Source organism: Eleutherodactylus coqui, chromosome 2 (assembly GCF_035609145.1).
Source record: "Eleutherodactylus coqui strain aEleCoq1 chromosome 2, aEleCoq1.hap1, whole genome shotgun sequence".
Classification (NCBI taxonomy): Eukaryota; Metazoa; Chordata; class Amphibia; order Anura; family Eleutherodactylidae; genus Eleutherodactylus; species Eleutherodactylus coqui.
The window spans coordinates 136,690,477-136,713,366 of NC_089838.1; the positions used below are offsets into that span (position 1 = coordinate 136,690,477).

A 22,890-nucleotide genomic window follows, 5' to 3' on the forward strand; every position below is an offset into this window, starting at 1 on the left:
GCTTGTCAACCGACAGTGCCGACAGGCTAACACTCATCAAGATGAACAAAGGCTGGATTTCCCCAGACTTCTCTTCTCCACCAGCGGACAGCAGCGATACGTAAGCAATACGTAGGCTGCACCCGCGGATGGAAGCTACGTTCTCTCTCACCATCCAAAACGGGGACATTTCTGCTTCATCAATCTGTGTCTAATATTCCTCCTCCTCCTCCTGCTCCTCCTCCTGAAACCTCACGTAATCACGCTGAACGGGCAATTTTTCTTAGGGCCACAAGGCTCGCTCAAATAATTTTTCTGAACAATTTTTAAGTTTCAATGCGCTTAAAAGCGTTGGAACTGTAACTTGAACCAATTTTTCGTTACACTGGGCTGCCTCCAGGCCTAGTTACCACTTAAGCCACATTAACCAAAGCGATTAATGGGTTTCACCTGCCCTCTTGGCTGGCCATGGCCAATTTTTGGGATGTACATTAGTACTGTTGATACAGCAATTTTTGTGGGCCCTCGCCTACAGTGTAATCAAATTAATTTTTAGCCCACCTGCATTCCAGCTGACGTTACCTCAGCTGTATTGGGCAATGCAATGGGATATTTCTATGTACCGCCGGTGGCTTCCTGGCACCCACCCAGGCAGTGGGTCCACAGGGAATTATAAATGCATCTGTTTCCACTTGTAAAGAACCCCAGTCTGACTGGGGCATGCAGTGTGGGAGCCCACCTGTATTACGCACGACATTACTACCTCAGCTGTGTTGGGCAATGCAATGGGATATTTCTATGTACCGCCGGTGGCTTCCTGGCACCCACCCAGGCAGTGGGTCCACAGGGAGTTTAACCTAGATGTGTCCACTTGTAAAGAACCCCAGTCTGACTGTGGCATGCAGTGTGGGCCGAAGCCCACCTGTATTACGCACGACATTACTACCTCAGCTGTGTTGGGCAATGCAATGGGATATTTTTGTGTACCGCCGGTGGGTTCCAGGGAGCCACCCATGCTGTAGGTGCACACGGAGTGTAACCTAGATGTGTCCACTTGTAAAGAACCCCAGTCTGACTGGGGCATGCAGTGTGGGCCGAAGCCCACCTGTATTACGCACGACATTACTACCTCAGCTGTGTTGGGCAATGCAATGGGATATTTTTGTGTACCGCCGGTGGGTTCCAGGGAGCCACCCATGCTGTCGGTCGACAGGGACTTCACAATAGGGAGTTGTACCTGCCTGTGTCTATGAATTAAAAAGCCCGGTCTAACTGGGGCATGCAGACACCTTGACAGAATGAATAGTGTGTGGCACATAGGTTCCCCATTGCTATGCCCACGTGTGCAGCTCCTGATGGCGGTGGCACAGGATTCTATTTCTCATTGCTTCTGTACAGCATTGTGGGCTATCGCCCCGCCCCTTTTAAAGAGGGTCGCTGCCTAGCCGTGCCAACCCTGTGCAGTGTGTGCCTGCGGTCCCTCGTCATGGCAGACGCACTTCTAAATAGACATGAGGGTGGTGTGGCATGAGGGCAGCTGAAGGCTGCGCAGGGACACTTTGGTGTGCGCTGTGGGGGGGAGGGGGGGCGGTTGGGCAGCATGTAACCCAGGAGAAGTGGCAGTGGAGTGTCATGCAGGCGGTGATTGTGCTTTGTTGGAGGTAGTGTGGTGCTTAGCAAAGGTATGCCATGCTAATGAGGGCTTTTCAGAAGTAAAAGTTGTTGGGAGGGGGGGGGGCCCACTCTTGCCGGTATTCTGGGACCTGTGAACTTGAGATGCAGCCCAACATGTAGCCCCTCGCCTGCCCTATCCGTTGCTATGTCGTTCCCATCACTTTCTTGAATTGCCCAGATTTTCACACATGAAAACCTTAGCGAGCATCGGCGAAATACAAAAATGTTCTGGTCGCCCATTGACTTCAATGGGGTTCGTTATTCGAAACGAACCCTCGAACATCGCGGGAAGTTCGTTTCGAATAACGAACACCCGAACATTTTGGTGTTCGCTCATCTCTAATTATATCCCACTACATCAGTTTTTCAGTTAGCTGTTTTTCATCTGAGTGTGGGTTATGCCTCAAAATAAATGTTCCAGAAAGTATTACAGAATTTTCAGCAACTGAAATACCATACATCCAAAGATTTATTCACATGGGCATAATTTTCTGCTGTGTGCTGTCCATATGTGCAATCGACTGCACATGAACAGCACACAGATCTATTATAGTCAATAGGGCTAATTCAGAAATACATTGTTTTACATGGACCGATGGTCTGTGTGAAAGAAACTGCAGCATGTCCCATTCTTGGCCGATTAATCAAATGTCAGTCACCCATTCAATGAAGAAAGTAGAAAAGAACCCTGTGCTTCTATGCGCTTAGGATGATGTAAACGATACGAGCCTAGTGAAGAATATGACTTACTTAGTTGAGGAGCCTTATGTGAAAATCCAGCACCGTGCTTAATAAGCCGGAGAGAGTCCTGGGAGATTTCAACTTTTATTGGTGGAGAGACAAACGTGTAGACACAGGCAAGAAAAAAGGGAAAACCAATGGACTGTAACACTTTTTTAAAGCACAGATTTGGGGGTTTTAATTGCAGGCTGCTAGCAGACCCCCTGATCTGTTCTTTTGCCCCAAAACGCTCTGCACTCCATTGGTTTTCCCTCTTTTGTTGCCTGTGTCTACACATGGTTGTCTCTCCACCAATAAAAAGTTGAAATCTCCTAGGACTCTGTCCGGTTCATTATGGATGATCTTGGATTTAGAGGAGTCCTGTATGCACATAGGGCTCCTCAATGAAGTAAGTCATATTCTTCACTAGACTTGTATTGTTTACACCATCCTAAGTGCATAGTAGCGCGGGGTTCTTTTCTACTTTCTCCACTTTGTTCTTGACCGAGGTTTTCCCACTTGCGAGTTCAACCCCAGATGCTCTCCCTTTGGACTAAGGATCTTGCCCTTCTGGATATTTTATCAAGCCTCTCCGGACTGACAGTGTGGATGCCTGACCTCTGATAGGTGTTCCACAACAGGTGAGTCCCCTCTTTTTCACTCATGCATTTATGATCCTTTAGCCTCCTTCCATCCTATTTAGTTACGTTATTATTAGCTATGCTCATAATAGACCAGCAGTACCTAATAATCAGGTGATTAGTCACACATGTGGGAGAAAAATGGCCAACGTGCGGCGGAGAAATTTTCATTTTGGCTAATGTAATTAAACATGGATCAGTGTGCCATGTGGAGGAATATTTTGGTGAAAGGGGTCTTAATTCAACATCACAATTGCTTTACAAACTCAAACTCAACACAAAGTGAATGAAAACAACAAACATATAGAATTCATTTATTCCAGGTATAATTCTAGAGTTGCTTCAGGTTCTTCATCATTGCCCAGATAACTGATCTCATAATAATTAATGGTGGCACTTCATCTGTGGAAGAAGGGTTAATAGGTCTTGTGACCTTTGGAAGTATCTATGGATCTAACTAATGGCACTTTATGACCTGTTATTAGTGATTGTAGTCTGGGTACGATGGTTTGGATCACCAAACTGGGTGTATTAGGCTCCTACTCTAGATCCCAGATCCAATGCTATCTATTCTTTCTTTACTTTCTGGTGCACATAGGGGAAACCTATCTTTTAAAAGGGTAATTATACTCTTTTAACAACTTCTGACATGTCTTCGTAACATGCCAGAAGTCTTGATCAGTGGCGGTCTGGGTGCCAAGACCACCATCACCAATGGTGAAAAGATACAGGCAGAAGTGTTCTGAATACTTTGTCTGTTCAGCTGCTTATGTCACTGCTTGGAGCGATGTACAGGCTTCATAGAAAGTCTGTGGAACCCATAAATCACTTGTAATAACAGAGAATGGGCACAACACTCAGATGAGAGCTTCTGCTCATTCCTTTTAGCAATCAGTGGGGGTCTCGAGACCCAGGCCCTCACTGATCAAAACATCTGGCATGTCATTGTGACATGTCTAAAGTTTTGGAAAAGTTTAAGAAGACTTTAATAATACAAGACAGATCAGATCTTCTTTTACCAAACAAAGTAATCATTTATTGTCAAATTCAATAATGATGTCATGCGCATTAGGGATCTGATACTGCTTGATAGGATTTATAAAAAAAAAAAAAAAGATCCATATACAAACAAAATGTCAGTAAGCAATACTTGGATTTAGGAAAAAAAACCTCTGTTGATCCAGTATGCTATTCCTGCTAATCTGGCATCATTCCTTTATGCCCTCTTTTTCAACCCCTTTTAGCAGTAACCATTGTGCGATTCCTGATGCTGTGAGTCATCATGGGTCAGAAGTCCTCAATACTCCAGCCCCTATGAGGAAATGGTGGACTAACGTGCCTTGAGGTAGGGAGGGAGGAGACCTTAGTACTCAGATTTAATGGTACATAATGACAGATTGACACTACTACACTGTACAGTATTTTAGGGTTGACATAATATTTTGTAATGGGTGATAAACCATGAATAGCTCCACATCCTCCTACATGATCCTCAGTTCAAACATTAAGCTGATTTTTACTTTTTTTTAACCCAATAGGTCAGAAAATTGGATAATTTCGCATTATGATGGCCCAGACTAGCTTAGATCACAAAACTGGCTACAGCCACAAAGGCATATAGAAATCAATGTGTCCAAGGGAAATCTTGATAGTAACATGGTGGGGCAGATTTACTATTAAATGTTCACCCATTTTCTGGCATACGTTGTTCCAGAAAACTGTCTTACATCATTTGCACCACATTTGTCAAGTGTTTTTAGACACATTTATTGTTTTTGACTCATTTTCAAAAGGGGTGTGCTTTTGTGAAAGGATGTAGCCTAAATGTAACATTGCGTGCTGAAAATTGCTCCAAAAATTGCCCCAAATTTTGGCTCAATTTTTATCTAAGACAACTAATAGGTGATGCAAAGTTAGACTAGACAGTTTAAAGATACTACCGATTAATAATTCAACAGAACGACTGTGACAAATCTGGCATATTTAAAGACTGGTCTACATCTGCTCTGTCTATCTATTAGACAGTATTAGTAAATCTGCCCCAGTGTGTCCAATGCATTCTAAGGCTGGGTTTACACGGGGTGGATTTGCTGCGGAAATTCTGTCCGGAATTTTGCTGCGGCAAATCCGCCTGTGGCCGCTAATCCAGGGATTAGTCAGCCATGTAGATGAGATTTCTCTCGCAGTATGCTCATTTTTTTACTTCTTCTGCTGCGACCACGCTCTCCTCTATGGGAGTGCCGGCCGCAGCGGAAGAGCAAGCGGCCAGGCCGCTTCAAAACCCACGGCTAAGTGCCGTGGGTTTTAAAGCAGCGCTTCTCCCGTCGGAAATCTTGCGGTTTTTCGCTGCGACCAAACTGCGAGATTTCCGCTGGGAATTTGGCATGTGAGAGCCCAGGCTAACAGTTCTCTCCTTATAAATGTCTTTAAAGAGTATGGTCTGACCAAAGCGGAAGGTAGGTAAGAATGATGAGTGGTAAAATCCTCCTGCTGTCTCAGAGACATCTAGTGATGACGATGCATAGGAATGATGATATTAGGGCAGACTGAACTTCTCAAGAATAAATTACTGTGCTCTAAAGCAGAAGATCATCTATCAAAAGTCAAATGTGTCAAACTAAAAACTCACTGACGGTTTTACTGTCAGAGTAAGAATAATCAAGGGAATGGATGCTGAAACTGATTAGATTTATTGCTAATGTGCACCACCAAGCTGCAGCTGTAGTCAATGCCTTATATAACTGAATTACTTAAACTGTTGCATTTCTAAACAAAATGTTGTTTAGAAAAATATTGTTCAACCTGATGCACAGGGGTGTAACTATACAGGATGCAGAGGATCCGATTGCACCCGGCCCAGGAGCCTTCTCCATGTAGCGAGCCTGGTACATTAATAAAGCATTATAGTTGGTGGCCTGTTACAGATTTTGCAATGGGGCCCAGGAGCTTCAAGTTACCCCTTTCCTGATGGTGCAAATAAAAATCCTTAACATTCTGATATAAGTTGCCATTTTAGCTTTTTTAAGGGTGGTTTCACACAAAGAAATACTTATAAAAACAGGTACCCTTCTGAATAGTTAAAACATAACCTTTAATTAATATTTTAATAAATACAATCATGCCGGACCTTATTAAATCTCTAATACCACACTACCTAGGCCGGGCCTCTGCCCTGATAAAGGGGATGCTACTATCCAACCTTGCCCTAGTTTGCTCTCCTCTAGATTCAAAAAAGACCTAGGGCAAAGGTAAATAATGTATCTACTGTGTATCCTTGTTATCTTGCTCTATTCCTGGGACAGTAAAGAAAGTAAGGTTTTTACCACTCGCCAATACATGTATTGTTTGAGCCCTGTATGATTCTGCATGTTGGCTCTACATTGAGGTAGTTTTGGTTATTATGAATACTTTTAGCAAATGCTATTTGCCATATATGTATGACGGGGCTTTATATATACTGGATGGAGGTCCCTAATGTTACACCATTGGGGGTGGTGCTCTCTGAGTATGGCAGGGCATATATCTAGATTGCAGCATCCCTGTCATTATGGAGATAAGGACCAGAAAAACCCAATGTAAGCAGAAGTATATCAGTGTGCAGGATTGGGCCATGTTGTTTATGTGCTGAATGGCCTGCACTGTCTAAGCAAGAGCACATCACCATTACAGTGGGACATATATCGGATGATATCCTCCAGTAAAGGTCCCATTACATGGGATGACTTTTGGGTGCATGAGCACCCCCCTTCAGCCATCCCAGTGACTATTGATCCTGTGCTTTTACATAGAAGCAGTAGTGAATGGAGGTTGAGGGTGCTGAAATCTTTTCTGGCCACCCACTCCCATTCACAGTAAACAGGTAGTTGCTCAAAGAAACGCCTGTTTACACAGGCTGACAAATGAACATTTTGTCTCTCGGTGCCCTGTCGGCGGCTGCTTATACACGGGAAGTCTATTGCCCAAAAAAACACCGTTTCCAGCAATTATTTAGGTGATAGTTGCCCCATGTAAAGGTACCTTTACACTCATATTTCTTAGGGCGGCTGTGAGTAGAACTATGCTCATTTGTTTGCCCATAGGTCCTTGGAGTGGCTGACTTGATGCATCTATATTTGTGTGGTTGTTTATATCTGCACCATTGTTAATGGCTTTGTGTGACATAGTAAAATGGACATTTATATGATACTTCTGTGGAGCTGCAACATACACATATTAGTACCAGTAGGAATGAACTGTTTTTATTTGTATATAGCAAGTATTCTATAATTGGTTGGATGTAGAGATGAGCGAGCGTACTCGGAAAAGCACTACTCGCTCGAGTAATTTGCTTTATCCGAGTATCGCTGTGCTCGTCCCTGAAGATTCGGGTGCCGGCACGGAGCGGGGAGCTGCAGGGGAGAGCGGGGAGGAACGGAGGGGAGATCTTTCTCTCCTTCTCTCCCGCCCGCTCTCCCCTGCTCCCCGCTGCGACTCACCTGTCAGCCGCAGCGGCACCCGAATCTTCAGGGACGAGCACAGCGATACTCGGATAAAGCAAATTACTCGAGCGAGTAGTGCTTTTCCGAGTACGCTCGCTCATCTCTAGTTGGATGCTGATGATTGAGAAACCTAGTTCATTAGGGCAATCTTGAGAGATGATTTAATATATAAGTGCAACATCAGTATCACTCTTATTATAGGTTGCCTGCTGACCCCAGCATTTGTGGAGCAAATGCGTCAGAAGCTCTTTTTTGCATGGTTGTGATGTAGCTCACAGAGCCACTGGATTTAGTATCTTGCTTAAGTTAATTTAACATTGCATACAGAGCCAGTTTATGTAACTTCTCGTACTATTTAGCCTCTCCTTGATGTTGGTTGCTCATTTTTCTATTTGCAACTTTTTGGAATATACACACAATAAATATTGTACATTGTCTTCCTTTACCCTAACTGTTTTTTCCAGTTATACAAGGATGGCAAACTAGGGCCAGGTTGGAGAGTGGGGTCACCCATATCAGTGCAGGGGCTCCACTTAGGTAATGTTGTATTAGGGATCTAATAGGGTCCAGTATAATTGTACTTTTAAAACATTAATTACAGGTTATGCTTCCATCTTTTCTAACCAGAAGGGTGCTTATTAGGCCTCATGTTCACAGGCGGATCGGATTCCTCATGCGGGAGCCTTCTGCAGGTCTTCTACTTACCCATCCAGGCCTTCATTTTCTTCCCTGCGGATGTCTGTGAAAGCAGCTTGTTTTTTTTTAAACTCCTGCTTTCTCGTGGAATCTGCGGCCAGTCTGCAATTGAATTGCGGATGGGCCGCGGATCGGACGGCTTCCATTGACTTCAATTGAAGCTGTCTGTTCGGGATCCACACTGAAATGGATTATGATGCAATTTTTTTCAGGACCAAAACGTCCGCAAATCAAATCTGCATGCTTTATTTTATTTGCAGATGCCCATGTATCCCTATGGACGGCTTGATTCCACAATTCAGATCCGCCCGTGGGCATTGGGCCCAATTTGTGAGTACTTCTGTAGCTGATTGGGACTCCCAAATTGTGTTGAAGGATACAAACCCCTGTACTTGTTTGCAGGGATATATGTAATATGGTTTCACACAGTTTTTTTTTAACATCACTGCAGTTTGTGATGCAGTTTTTTGAGCCAATGCCAGAAATGGATTCAGCGAGGAGGGGTAAAAATCCTTCCTTTATCGTTCTCATTCCATTTCAATACACTTCTGAATTTTGATTGAAAAAGTGCATGAAAAACTGCTACATAAAATGCTACGTTTTTCCTAAAAGCCTGTGTGGGAAAGCACCCTAAAGGAACAGTTGGCCTTAGACAATTTCTGGTTCATGTGCTTTGTCAGGTCATATAAATGTAATAGAAGGGACAGATGAGAGCGCTGCTAAGATGAGTGTATTTTTCCATCTGGAGGATCTATCTTGTCTGTGTATTACATGGATGTCTCATAGATTTCAGTGAATAGTGACTGGTCACTTCCACAATGATAACCATGCATCATCTACTGCAGATGTGGCAGAAAGCAGCTCTGGAAGAAGACCATTAGATGTAGGGGACAAAATCAATAATACTATTTATTATACTAAATTTAATAATACCCTTTGAAGCTAGTCTCTTCACCAAGGAAGAAAACATGTTAAAGCAACAAAGATAAGTATGGTAATAAAAAATTGTAACATACAGAAAAATATGTTGTTCTTTATAGAAGCAACTATGCCACATCACTACACAGATGTATACACTTCATGATATATCAGGAGTATCAGCAGAGAAGATCAACCTTGAAACAAGATTTGAAAATATAATAAGCAAGATGCTCTATATCAGTGATGGCGAACCTTTTAGGGACCGAGTGCCCAAACTGCAACACCCCCCAGCGGCCCGCAGCAGAACAGCGACACCCCCCAGCGTCACACTGACACCCCCCAGCGTCCCCCAGTGTCACACTGACACCCCCCAGCGGCTCCCAGCGTCACACTGACACCCCCCAGCGGCTTCCAGCGTCACACTGACACCCCCCAGCGTCACACTGACACCCCCCAGCAGCTCCCAGCGTCACACTGACACCCCCCAGCGGCTTCTAGCATCACACTGATACCCCCTAGTGTCACACTGACACCCCCCAGAATCACGCTGACACCCCCTATCGGCCCCCAGCGTCACACTGACACCCACTATCGGCCCCCAGCGTCACACTGACACCCCTTAGTGGCCCCCAGCGTCACACTGACACCTGCCAGTGGCTCCCAGCATCACACTGACACCCCCCAGCATCACACTCACACCCCCCTGCGGCCCCCAGCATTACACTGACACCCCCCCCCCCCCAGCATCACACTGACACCCCCCAGCAGCCCGGCGTCACACTGGCTGCCTCCAGCGTCACATTGACACCCCCCAGCAGCCCCCCCTCCACTAACTTACTCTGCAGCTCCCAGGGTCGGCGCTGTCCTCTGTCCCGGCGCTCCCTGTCTCACCGCTGTCCTCTATGCCTGGGCAGCTGGCCAGGCCCTGCACTGCCTGTGCTGGCGCTCCCGGCCTTGGGCCCGCCGCCTCCAGCCAATCAGAAGCTGGGGGCATTAGTCAGTTGGGTGACAGGCGTATTACATCACCACCCCTTACTGCCGGTGGTAACGTAATACACCAGCATGGGGAAAAAATGTTTAAATGCTTACTGAGAAGACGTCGGGGGGAGAAGAATTCCGTCTGCACACTGACATTACAGTCATTAGTCATTTTTTCAGACCCTACCATACTTTAGTTCTTTAGGGGACGACACAGACACTCCTATCACAGTTACTGCTGATAATCACAAAGCTCCTGTCACACAGTTATAATGAAGGGGATCACAGCTCATCTTTCTGCCTGTATAATTATTGTCTGTAGTTTATTTAGATGAATATGGAATACAGATGGCAGTGTCCCTGTGCAGGCAGAGTTAGTATAGGCTGTAGCTGCTCAAGTGATGTTGTGCTGATGCATGATGAGATTGATAGTATAGAATAGTGGAAGAGAAAGTGGGAGGAAATCTCAGCATCCAGATGGTGGCAGATATGCATCAGACAGGAGTCTGCACTGCATGGAAGTGACTGCAATATGCATAGGAGATAAGCAATCAGGTGAGAGCTGTAGGGATGGAAAACTGTGTTTTAACTGGAGTAGCCCTTTAAAATGGTTCTGTTCTGAATTAATACATAAATATGTATATACATTTTTTTTACAAGAATTGTGTCATTTGATTCATTTCATTTTGTCATACAATGTACTTGCTCTGTTTACTGTAAAATGTAATGGTGCTTACCTCTTGAACTGTTGAACTGGGGGAGGTCAGTGTTGTCACAATCCATTCTTGTGTGGTGGCAGTAGACAGTAGGCCATCATTATGGGACTGACTCACAGTGTCAGTGTTTCTGTCTACATGTGTAACATTCACTTGGTTTAGCTCAGTGCTGCTGGCGGTTACTGTCCATTGTGCAATGGCGGTGGTTGATACTAAGGTCATTGTTGTCGGGCTCATTGTAGTGTGATCATTATCTGGGGGGGAAAAAGGACATTGTCAGATTGTGTGCCTTCACTGCTCTATTTAATGACATGAAGTTAGACAATGAAGTTGAAAAATGGACAGCAGATACCAGACTAAAGTTGCCAAAAGCCATGAGATATTTATTAGAGCACTTACAAATGTACACAGTTCAGTGTTTCAGGCGTGAGCCCTTTATCAAGCAATCATAATCTCAAAAACCTTCAGTAGTAGGAAGAATCAAACATGGCACAAACACTTGATAAAGGCGAGCTATATGCATCTTGAAGTGCTCTAATAAATCTATCACAGATTTTTGCAACTTTACACTGTGTGTACTATCCATTTCTCTATTTGGTCTATATTAACGTCATTAACGTTGTGATGTTTGAACATTGCACCACGCTTACAACTAAGGGATCGTTCACATCGGCTCTTTGGAGTTCCGTTTTCGTACTACATTATAGAGCAGGAAAATGGCACTAAGGTCACAAACTGAATGTCATATGACAGAACTGAATGGTGCCGAACTGACCCCATTGACTATAAGCCGTCAGGCTTCTGGCATTCTAGAGGACAAAATTGCACAGCATTACATGCTTACTAAATCTCTTTCAGTATTTTTAATTTAGAATCCAATCTGCATAGTCTACATGTGAAGACTAGAGATGAGCGAACACCAAAATGTTCGGGTGTTCGTTATTCGGAACGAACTTCCCGCGATGTTCGAGGGTTCGTTTCGAACAACGAACCCCATTGAAGTCAATGGGCGACCAGAGCATTTTTGTATTTCGCCGATGCTTGCTAAGGTTTTCATGTGTGAAAATCTGGGCAATTCAAGAAAGTGATGGGAATGACACAGAAACGGATAGGGCAGGTGAGGGGCTACATGTTGGGCTGCATCTCAAGTTCACAGGTCCCACTATTAAGCCACAATACCGGCAAGAGTGGGCCCCCCCCCCTCCCAACAACTTTTACTTCTGAAAAGCCCTCATTAGCATGGCATACCTTTGCTAAGCACCACACTAGCTACAACAAAGCACAATCACTGCCTGGATGACACTCCGCTGCCACTTCTCCTGGGTTACATGCTGACCAACCGCCCCCCCTCCCCCCCACAGCGCACACCAAAGTGTCCCTGCGCAGCCTTCAGCTGCCCTCATGCCACGCCACACTCATGTCTATTTAGAAGTGCGTCTGCCATGAGGAGGAACCGCAGGCACACACTGCAGAGGGTTGGCATGGCTAGGCAGCGGCCCTCTTTAAAAGGGGCGGGGCGATAGCCCACAATGCTGTACAGAAGCAATGAGAAATAGAATCCTGTGCCACCGCCATCAGGAGCTGCACACGTAGGCATAGCAATGGGGAACCTATGTGCCACACACTATTCATTCTGTCAAGGTGTCTGCATGCCCCAGTTAGACCGGGCTTTTTAATTCATAGACACAGGCAGGTACAACTCCCTATTGTGAAGTCCCTGTCGACCCACAGCATGGGTGAGTGCCAGGAAGCCACCGGCGGTACATAGAAATATCCCATTGCATTGCCCAACACAGCTGAGGTAGTAATGTCGTGCGTAATACAGGTGGGCTTCGGCCCACACTGCATGCCCCAGTCTGACCGGGGTTCTTTACAAGTGGACACATGTAGGTTACACTCCGTGTGCACCTACAGCATGGGTGGCTCCCTGGAACCCACCGGCGGTACATAAAAATATCCCATTGCATTGCCCAACACAGCTGAGGTAGTAATGTCGTGCTTAATGCAGGTGGGCTTCGGCCCACACTGCATGCCCCAGTCAGACTGGGGTTCTTTAGAAGTGGACACATGTAGGTTAAACTCCCTGTGGACCCACTGCCTGGGTGGGTGCCAGGAAGCCACCGGCGGTACATAGAAATATCCCATTGCATTGCCCAACACAGCTGAGGTAGTAATGTCGTGCGTAATACAGGTGGGCTTCGGCCCACACTGCATGCCCCAGTCAGACTGGGGTTCTTTAGAAGTGTACAGATGTATTAAAAACTCCGTGTGCACCTACAGCATGGGTGGCTCCCTGGAACCCACCGGCGGTACATAAAAATATCCCATTGCATTGCCCAACACAGCTGAGGTAGTAATGTCGTGCTTAATGCAGGTGGGCTTCGGCCTACACTGCATGCCCCAGTCAGACTGGGGTTCTTTAGAAGTGGACACATGTAGGTTAAACTCCCTGTGGACCCACTGCCTGGGTGGGTGCCAGGAAGCCACCGGCGGTACATAGAAATATCCCATTGCATTGCCCAACACAGCTGAGGTAGTAATGTCGTGCGTAATACAGGTGGGCTTCGGCCCACACTGCATGCCCCAGTCAGACTGGGGTTCTTTAGAAGTGTACAGATGTATTAAAAACTCCGTGTGCACCTACAGCATGGGTGGCTCCCTGGAACCCACCGGCGGTACATAAAAATATCCCATTGCATTGCCCAACACAGCTGAGGTAGTAATGTCGTGCTTAATGCAGGTGGGCTTCGGCCCACACTGCATGCCCCAGTCAGACTGGGGTTCTTTAGAAGTGGACACATGTAGGTTAAACTCCCTGTGGACCCACTGCCTGGGTGGGTGCCAGGAAGCCACCGGCGGTACATAGAAATATCCCATTGCATTGCCCAACACAGCTGAGGTAGTAATGTCGTGCGTAATACAGGTGGGCTTCGGCCCACACTGCATGCCCCAGTCAGACTGGGGTTCTTTAGAAGTGTACAGATGTATTAAAAACTCCGTGTGCACCTACAGCATGGGTGGCTCCCTGGAACCCACCGGCGGTACATAAAAATATCCCATTGCATTGCCCAACACAGCTGAGGTAGTAATGTCGTGCTTAATGCAGGTGGGCTTCGGCCTACACTGCATGCCCCAGTCAGACTGGGGTTCTTTAGAAGTGGACACATGTAGGTTAAACTCCCTGTGGACCCACTGCCTGGGTGGGTGCCAGGAAGCCACCGGCGGTACATAGAAATATCCCATTGCATTGCCCAACACAGCTGAGGTAGTAATGTCGTGCGTAATACAGGTGGGCTTCGGCCCACACTGCATGCCCCAGTCAGACTGGGGTTCTTTAGAAGTGTACAGATGTATTAAAAACTCCGTGTGCACCTACAGCATGGGTGGCTCCCTGGAACCCACCGGCGGTACATAAAAATATCCCATTGCATTGCCCAACACAGCTGAGGTAACGTCAGCTGTAATGCAGGTGGGCTAAAAATTAATTTGATTACACTGTAGGCGAGGGCCCACAAAAATTGCTGTATCAACAGTACTAATGTACATCCCAAAAATTGGCCATGGCCAGCCAAGAGGGCAGGTGAAACCCATTAATCGCTTTGGTTAATGTGGCTTAAGTGGTAACTAGGCCTGGAGGCAGCCCAGTGTAACGAAAAATTGGTTCAAGTTAAAGTTCCAACGCTTTTAAGCGCATTGAAACTTATAAAAATTGTTCAGAAAAATTATTTGAGTGAGCCTTGTGGCCCTAAGAAAAATTGCCCGTTCAGCGTGATTACGTGAGGTTTCAGGAGGAGGAGCAGGAGGAGGAGGAGGAGGAGGAATATTAGACACAGATTGATGAAGCAGAAATGTCCCCGTTTTGGATGGTGAGAGAGAACGTAGCTTCCATCCGCGGGTGCAGCCTACGTATTGCTTACGTATCGCTGCTGTCCGCTGGTGGAGAACAGAAGTCTGGCGAAATCCAGCCTTTGTTCATCTTGATGAGTGTTAGCCTGTCGGCACTGTCGGTTGACAAGCGGCTACGCTTATCTGTGATGATTCCCCCAGCCGCACTAAACACCCTCTCCGACAAGACGCTAGCCGCAGGACAAGCAAGCACCTCCAGGGCATACAGCGCTAGTTCAGGCCACGTGTCCAGCTTCGACACCCAGTAGTTGTAGGGGGCAGAGGCGTCACCAAGGATGGTCGTGCGATCCGCTACGTACTCCCTCACCATCCTTTTACAGTGCTCCCGCCGACTCAGCCGTGACTGGGGAGCGGTGACACAGTCTTGGTGGGGAGCCATAAAGCTGGCCAGGCCCTTAAAGACTGTTGCACTGCCTGGGATGTACATGCTGCTCGATCTACGCACATCCCCTGCTACCTTGCCCTCGGTACTGCGCCTTCTGCCACTAGCGCTGTCGGCTGGGAATTTTACCATCAGCTTGTCCGCAAGGGTCCTGTGGTATAGCAACACTCTCGAACCCCTTTCCTCTTCGGGAATCAGAGTGGGCAGGTTATCCTTATACCGTGGATCGAGCAGTGTGTACACCCAGTAATCCGTCGTGGCCAGAATGCGTGCAACGCGAGGGTCACGAGAAAGGCATCCTAACATGAAGTCAGCCATGTGTGCCAGGGTACCTGTACGCAACACATGGCTGTCTTCACTAGGAAGATCACTTTCAGGATCCTCCTCCTCCTCCTCCTCAGGCCATACACGCTGAAAGGATGACAGGCAATCAGCCGGTGTACCGTCAGCAGCGGCCCAAGCTGTCTCTTCCCCCTCCTCCTCATCCTCCTCATGCTCCTCCTCCTCCTCCTGTACGCGCTGAGAAATAGACAGGAGGGTGCCCTGACTATCCAGCGGCATACTGTCTTCCCCCGCCCCCGTTTCCGAGCGCAAAGCAGCTGCCTTTATGGTTTGCAGGGAATTTCTCAAGATGCATAGCAGAGGAATGGTGACGCTAATGATTGTAGCATCGCCGCTCACCACCTGGGTAGACTCCTCAAAATTACCAAGGACATGGCAGATGTCTGCCAACCAGGCCCACTCTTCTGAAAGGAATTGAGGAGGCTGACTCCCACTGCGCCGCCCATGTTGGAGTTGGTATTCGACTATAGCTCTACGTTGTTCATAGAGCCTGGCCAACATGTGGAGCGTAGAGTTCCACCGTGTGGGCACGTCGCACAGCAGTCGGTGCACTGGCAGCTTAAAGTGATGTTGCAGGGTGCGCAGGGTGGCAGCGTCCGTGTGGGACTTGCGAAAATGTGCGCAGAGCCGGCGCGCCTTTACGAGCAGGTCTGACAAGCGTGGGTAGCTTTTCAGAAAGCGCTGAACCACCAAATTAAAGACGTGGGCCAGGCATGGCACGTGCGTGAGGCTGCCGAGCTGCAGAGCCGCCACCAGGTTACGGCCGTTGTCACACACGACCATGCCCGGTTGGAGGCTCAGCGGCGCAAGCCAGCGGTCGGTCTGCTGTGTCAGACCCTGCAGCAGTTCGTGGGCCGTGTGCCTCTTATCGCCTAAGCTGAGTAGTTTCAGCACGGCCTGCTGACGCTTGCCCACCGCTGTGCTGCCACACCGCGCGACACCGACTGCTGGCGACATGCTGCTGCTAACACATCTTGATTGCGAGACAGAGGAGGAGGAGGGTGCTTTAGTGGAGGAAGCATACACCTCCGCAGATACCACCACCGAGCTGGGGCCCGCAATTCTGGGGGTGGGTAGGACATGAGCGGTCCCAGGCTCTGACTCTGTCCCAGCCTCCACTAAATTCACCCAATGTGCCGTCAGGGAGATGTAGTGGCCCTGCCCGCCTGTGCTTGTCCACGTGTCCGTAGTTAAGTGGACCGTGGCAGTAACCGCGTTAGTGAGGGCGCGTACAATGTTGCGGGAGACGTGGTCGTGCAGGGCTGGGACGGCACATCGGGAAAAGTAGTGGCGACTGGGAACTGAGTAGCGCGGGGCCGCCGCCTCCATGATACTTTTGAAGGACTCCGTTTCCACAACCCTATACGGCAGCATCTCAAGGCTGATGAATTTTGCTATGCGGACGGTTAACGTTTGAGCGTGCGGGTGCGTGGCGGCGTACTTGCGCTTGCGCTCCAACAGTTGCGCAAGCGACGGCTGGACGGTGCGCTGAACTACACTGCTGGATGGGGCCGAGGACAGCGGAGGTGAGGGTGTGGGTGCAGGCCAGGAGACGGTAGTGCCTGTGTTCTGAGAGGGGGGTTGCATCTCAGTGGCAGGTTGGGGCACAGGGGGAGAGGCAGGGGTGCAAACCGGAGGCGCTGAACGGCCTTCGTCCCACCTTGCGGGGTGCTTGGCCATCATATGTCTGCGCATGGTGGTGGTGGTGAGGCTGTTGGTGTTGGCTCCCCGGCTGAGCTTTGCGCGACAAAGGTTGCACACCACTGTTCGTCGGTCGTCAGGCGTCTCTGTGAAAAACTCCCAGACCTTAGAGCACCTCGGCCTCTGCAGGGTGGCATGGCGCGAGGGGGCGCTTTGGGAAACACTTGGTGGATTATTCGGTCTGGCCCTGCCTCTACCCCTGGCCACCGCACTGCCTCTTGCAACCTGCCCTGCTGATGCCCTTGACTCCCCCTCTGAAGACCTGTCCTCCTGAGTAAGCGTTGCACACCAGGTGGGGTCAGTCACCTCATCGTCCTGCTGCTCTTCCTCCGAATCCTCTGTGCGCTGCTCCCTCGGACTTACTGCCCTTACTACTACCTCACTGCAAGACAACTGTGTCTGATCGTCATCGTCCTCCTCACCCACAGAAAGTTGTTGAGACAGTTGGCGGAAGTCCCCAGCCTCTTCCCCCGGACCCCGGGAACTTTTGAATGGTTGGGCATCAGTGACGATAAACTCCTCTGGTGGGAGAGGAACCGCTGCTGCCCAATCTAAGCAGGGGCCCGAGAACAGTTCCTGGGAGTGTTCCCGCTCCTGAGCAGGTGTCATTGTAGTGGAGTGAGGAGGCTGGGAGGAAGGAGGAGCAGCAGACAGAGGATTCGGATTTGCAGCAGTGGATGGCGCAGTACTGCGGGTAGACGATAGGTTGCTCGAAGCACTTTCTGCCATCCAGGACAGGACCTGCTCACACTGCTCATTTTCTAATAACCGTCTCCCGCGTGGACCCATTAATTGGGCGATGAATGTGGGGACACCAGAAACGTGCCTCTCTCCTAATCGCGCAGCAGTCGGCTGCGACACACCTGGATCAGGAGCTCGGCCTGTGCCCACACCCTGACTTGGCCATCCGCGTCCTCGGCCGCGTCCACGTCCTCTAGGCCTACCCCTACCCCTCAGCATGCTGTATTACCAGTGATTTGATTTCACAGGCAGCTAATAAATTGGCGCAAGACTGCAGGCCAAATATAATTTTTTCCCTTTTTTGAAAACGAAAGGCCCCACTGCCTCTAGTGAATGTATAATCTAAGTTTAATAACTGTGCTGTTTTCCTGCTAATGTGTCACAGAACGTGAGGGTAGCAGAGTTATTAACTGTGGCAGAGCAGGTATTTTTTTTCCCAATTAAGGAAAGCAAATGGCGAAGCCAGGAGTAAAACGTAGCTGGGTGCGTCTGATTTTTACAGGTTGCACACGCAGCCGACACGTGTCCACCGCCCTTAGGACGGACAGAGGCAGGACAAATAGAATTATTTTCCGTTTTTTTGCACCAAAAGGCAGCACTGCGTATATTCTATGAACATGAGAAGTTTAATAACTGTGCTGTTTTCCTGCTAATGTGTCACAGAACGTGAGGGTAGCAGAGTTATTAACTGTGGCAGAGCAGGTATTTTTTTTCCCAATTAAGGAAAGCAAATGGCGAAGCCAGGAGTAAAACGTAGCTGGGTGCGTCTGATTTTTACAGGTTGCACACGCAGCCGACACGTGTCCACCGCCCTTAGGACGGACAGAGGCAGGACAAATAGAATTATTTTCCGTTTTTTTGCACCAAAAGGCAGCACTGCGTATATTCTATGAACATGAGAAGTTTAATAACTGTGCTGTTTTCCTGCTAATGTGTCACAGAACGTGAGGGTAGCAGAGTTATTAACTGTGGCAGAGCAGGTATTTTTTTTCCCAATTAAGGGCGAGCACCCACTGGCGTTTGCGTTTTCCGCGGGAAAAAACGCAGCGTTTTCGCCGCGTTTCCCGCGGTTTTTCCGCCCGCTTTCCGCTGCGTTTTTCGCGGCGTTTTCGCGGCGTTTTCGCGGCTTTTCCATTAATTTCCATGGAGAAAAATAAGGACACATATGCAACTGACAGCTCCTATGTTAAAAACGCAAACGCAACGCAAAAAAAACGCCAGTGGACAGGAACACATGTTATCTCTATGCCTGTGCAGGAAAAACGCAAAACGCAAAACGCAGGTAAAAAAACGCCAGTGGGTGCTCGCCCTAAGGAAAGCAAATGGCGAAGCCAGGAGTAAAACGTAGCTGGGTGCGTCTGATTTTTACAGGTTGCACACGCAGCCGACACGTGTCCACCGCCCTTAGGACGGACAGAGGCAGGACAAATAGAATTATTTTCTGTTTTTTTGCACCAAAAGGCAGCACTGCGTATATTCTATGAACATGAGAAGTTTAATAACTGTGCTGTTTTCCTGCTAATGTGTCACAGAACGTGAGGGTAGCAGAGTTATTAACTGTGGCAGAGCAGGTATTTTTTTTCCCAATTAAGGAAAGCAAATGGCGAAGCCAGGAGTAAAACGTAGCTGGGTGCGTCTGATTTTTACAGGTTGCACACGCAGCCGACACGTGTCCACCGCCCTTAGGACGGACAGAGGCAGGACAAATAGAATTATTTTCACTTGTTTTACAAGCAAAAGGCAGCACTGCGTATATTCAATGAATAATAACTGTGTTGTGGCCCTGCCTATACAATTCTTTCCCTGCAGTATCAATGGAGGGTGCAATGCTCTGCAGAGGCGATTTTGAGAAGCAAAAAAAAATGCAGCACAGCTAACAGCAGCCTGGACAGTACTGCACACGGATAAATATGGCCCTAGAAAGGACCGTTGAGGTTCTTGAAGGCTACACTCACTCCTAACACTCTCCCTGCCTATGCAGCACTTCTGTCCCTAATGCCAGGTGCAACGCTCTGCAGAGCCGATTTTGAGAAGAAAAAAAATTGCCACTGCTAACAGCAGCCAACACACAGCTATCAGTGGCCCTAATAAGGACCTTTGGGGGGTCTTGAAGCCTACACTAACTACCAATTCTTTCCCTACAGCAGCTCCGGTACAAACAGCACTGTCCCTCATCTAACTCACACGGCATCTGAGGCGAACCGCGGGAGGGGCCGACTTTTATGTTCGGGTGACACCTGATCTTCCCAGCCACTCACAGCAGGGGGGTGGTATAGGGCTTGAATGTCACAGGGGGAAGTTGTAATGCCTTCCCTGTCTTTCAATTGGCCAGAAAAGCGCGCTAACGTCTCAGGGAAGGAAGTGAAAGTAACCAGAACACCGCATGGTGTTCGTTACGAATAACGAACATCCCGAACACCCTAATATTCGCACGAATATCAAGCTCGGAAGAACACGTTCGCTCATCTCTAGTGAAGACATATTTCTACCCATGTCAGAGGCTTGTGTGGTGCAGAATGTTAAGGCAGCAGAAATGCAGTACTAAGCTCTTGCTCACGACCTAAGGCCTCATGTCCACGGGGAAAATCAGATCCGCTGCAGATTCTACATGTAGAATCTGCAGCGGGTCCCTCCTGCCCCGCGGACATGAGCGCTGAAAATAAGAATTTAAAAGTATTTACCTATCCGGCGCGGGCGGAGAAGATCAGCTGTTCCTCACGGCCGGATCTTCATTTTCGGCCGGCGGATGAATTCCTGACGCCGGCGGCACGTCGCCGGCACGTCGCCGACGTGCCGCGCGCATGCGCCGGGCACATCCGCCGAGCCGAAGCAAGGAAGATGCGGCCGTGAGGAACAGCTGACCTTCCCCGCCCGCGCCGGATGGTAAATACTTTAAATTCCTATTTTAGGTCTCCCGCGGATCCGGACGGCTTCCATAGGCTTCAATAGAAGCCCGCGGGAGCCGTCCCCGCGGGAGACCCGCACGAAAATGGAGCATGGTCCGGATTTTTCCATGCTCCATTTTTTTTTAAATCCCTTTTATTGACGATCCGCGGGTATTTATCTACCCGCGGGTGGTCAATGCATCCCTATGGGATGCGGATCCGCATGCGGGAGATCCGCTGCGGATCTTAAATCATATTTTGCCCGTGGACATGAGCCCTAAAGGTTGCGAGTTCAATCCCTATATGGCTCTGGGTTGACTCAGCCTTTCATCTTTCTGAGGTTGGTAAAATGAATACCCAGCATTGTGGGGGGTGGGGGAAATAAATAAATTACCTGAAAGAGCTGTGGAATAAATTGGTGCTAAACAAATAACAAGATTTTTTAATTTATTATCTGTTTTTGAGAAGTTGGGTAATATATATAGATGCCCTTACAATTCTAACGGCAGTTGTCATCAAGCTTTCCAAGATTCCTGAACGGCAAATCTTTCAACCCTATACTATTCCATAATTTTCTTGTTTTCTTTTTTGGGGGACAAAACATGTAAAAAAACAAAATCACTAGCACCAGTTTAAATGTGACCCAAGGGCATGTTCACACTGCTGGGTACTATGCTGTTCTGGAACTACAGCCAATGGGAACAGAGATTTGTTCATACCTGCACACCATATTATCAGTCCCAGCCTAGTGCATCATGTAGCAGAGTCATCAACAGGCTGCACACATTGCTGATAGAGTTCTAGTCATCAATCTTTTATCTTAATCAGTTATGCTCTCCCACTTTTCCTCAGGACTCAAAAAAAGAGTCAGATTTTTGTCCAGCTTGCAGACTTCAGCAACGGGCACCCTGGGGACCAGGAAGCTGGTGAGTATGAATATACAGCACCCGGCTCCCTGTCATCTCACCTAACAGCATGACAAGGTAGTTTATAGTGCTTTAGGCATGTGACGGGTTACTTTTAATGTATATTACAATGTATAAGTACACTTGACTGACAAAGTAATTTGAGTAATTCAATAGCATTTACTTACATATGCTAATACCTAATGGGGCCCCCTTTGGTCCTAATGACATATAGTACTCTCCATGATATACTTTCCGCTAACGTCTGATTCACTTAAGCTGGTATGTCCCTCCATTCATCCTGCAAAAGTCTGGTGAGTTCTCTCAAAGTAGATGGACGCTGATTATATTTCCTGACATGACGTTCCAGTTTGTCCCAAATATGTTCAGTAGGGTTCAGGTCAGGCACCGAGACAGAGGCACGAGCGGGGGGCTGAAGGGGACATCGGAGCAGTGCAGCAGCGCAGGAGCCGATACCGGCGCCGAAGCAGGTGCGGGGGCAGTAAGGTGAGACCGGAGCGGAGCAGAGCAGTAGCCGGCGACAAGAGGCCACCAGGAGTCCAGCGCCAGCAGCAGCGGAGGGGACCAGAACGGAGCAGCAGAGCAGCTGAGACAGGAGGGCAGAGTGAGCGGCCGCCGGGAGAGCGGGTGACGTCACCAGGAGGAGTGGAGGAGTGCAGGAGCCGATAAGTATCTTCTGTGTGTGTTTGTGAGCTAAGTGTGTGTCTTCTGTGTATCTAGTGTGCCCTAGTTGTGTCTTCTGTGTGTGTGTGTGTCTGGGGTTCTAAGTGTCTGTAAGGGGGAAAAAAAATAATAAAATTTTTGACCGGTTGCGCATAAGTGTCAGCGGGTAAGTGGTTGTGTGAGAGCGGCAGCGTGTGAGTGGTTGTACAGAGGCAGCAGCGTGTGAGCGGTTGCAGCAGCATGGGAGTGGTTGAGCGGAGGCAGCAGCGTGTGAGCGGAGGCAACAGCGTGTGAGCGGTTGAGCGGTTGCAGCAGCGGGTGAGCGGTTGTAGCAGCGGGTGAGCGGTTGCAGCAGCGGGTGAGCGGTTGAGCGGTTGCAGCAGCAGGTGAGCGGGTGAGCGGTTGCAGCAGCAGGTGAGCGGTAGCAGCAGCGGGTGAGCGGTTGCAGCAGCGGGTGAGTGGTTGAGCGGTTACAGCAGCGTGTGAGCGGTTGCAGCAGCGTGTGAGCGTGTGAGCGGAGTGTGAACAAGTCTATCTTCAC

At 48.4% G+C, this 22,890-nt stretch overlaps 1 protein-coding gene across 1 annotated transcript in view; it reads right to left on the reverse strand.

Moving 5' to 3' along the window:
* Nucleotides 1–22,890, reverse strand: part of PTPRB (protein tyrosine phosphatase receptor type B) — a 159,569-nt gene that overhangs the window by 116,790 nt on the left and 19,889 nt on the right. Inside the window, exon 3 of the mRNA XM_066591635.1 lies at nucleotides 10,825–11,057. Within this exon, the coding sequence (XP_066447732.1) occupies nucleotides 10,825–11,057 (233 nt within the window). The remainder of the gene's footprint in view (nucleotides 1–10,824; nucleotides 11,058–22,890) is intronic.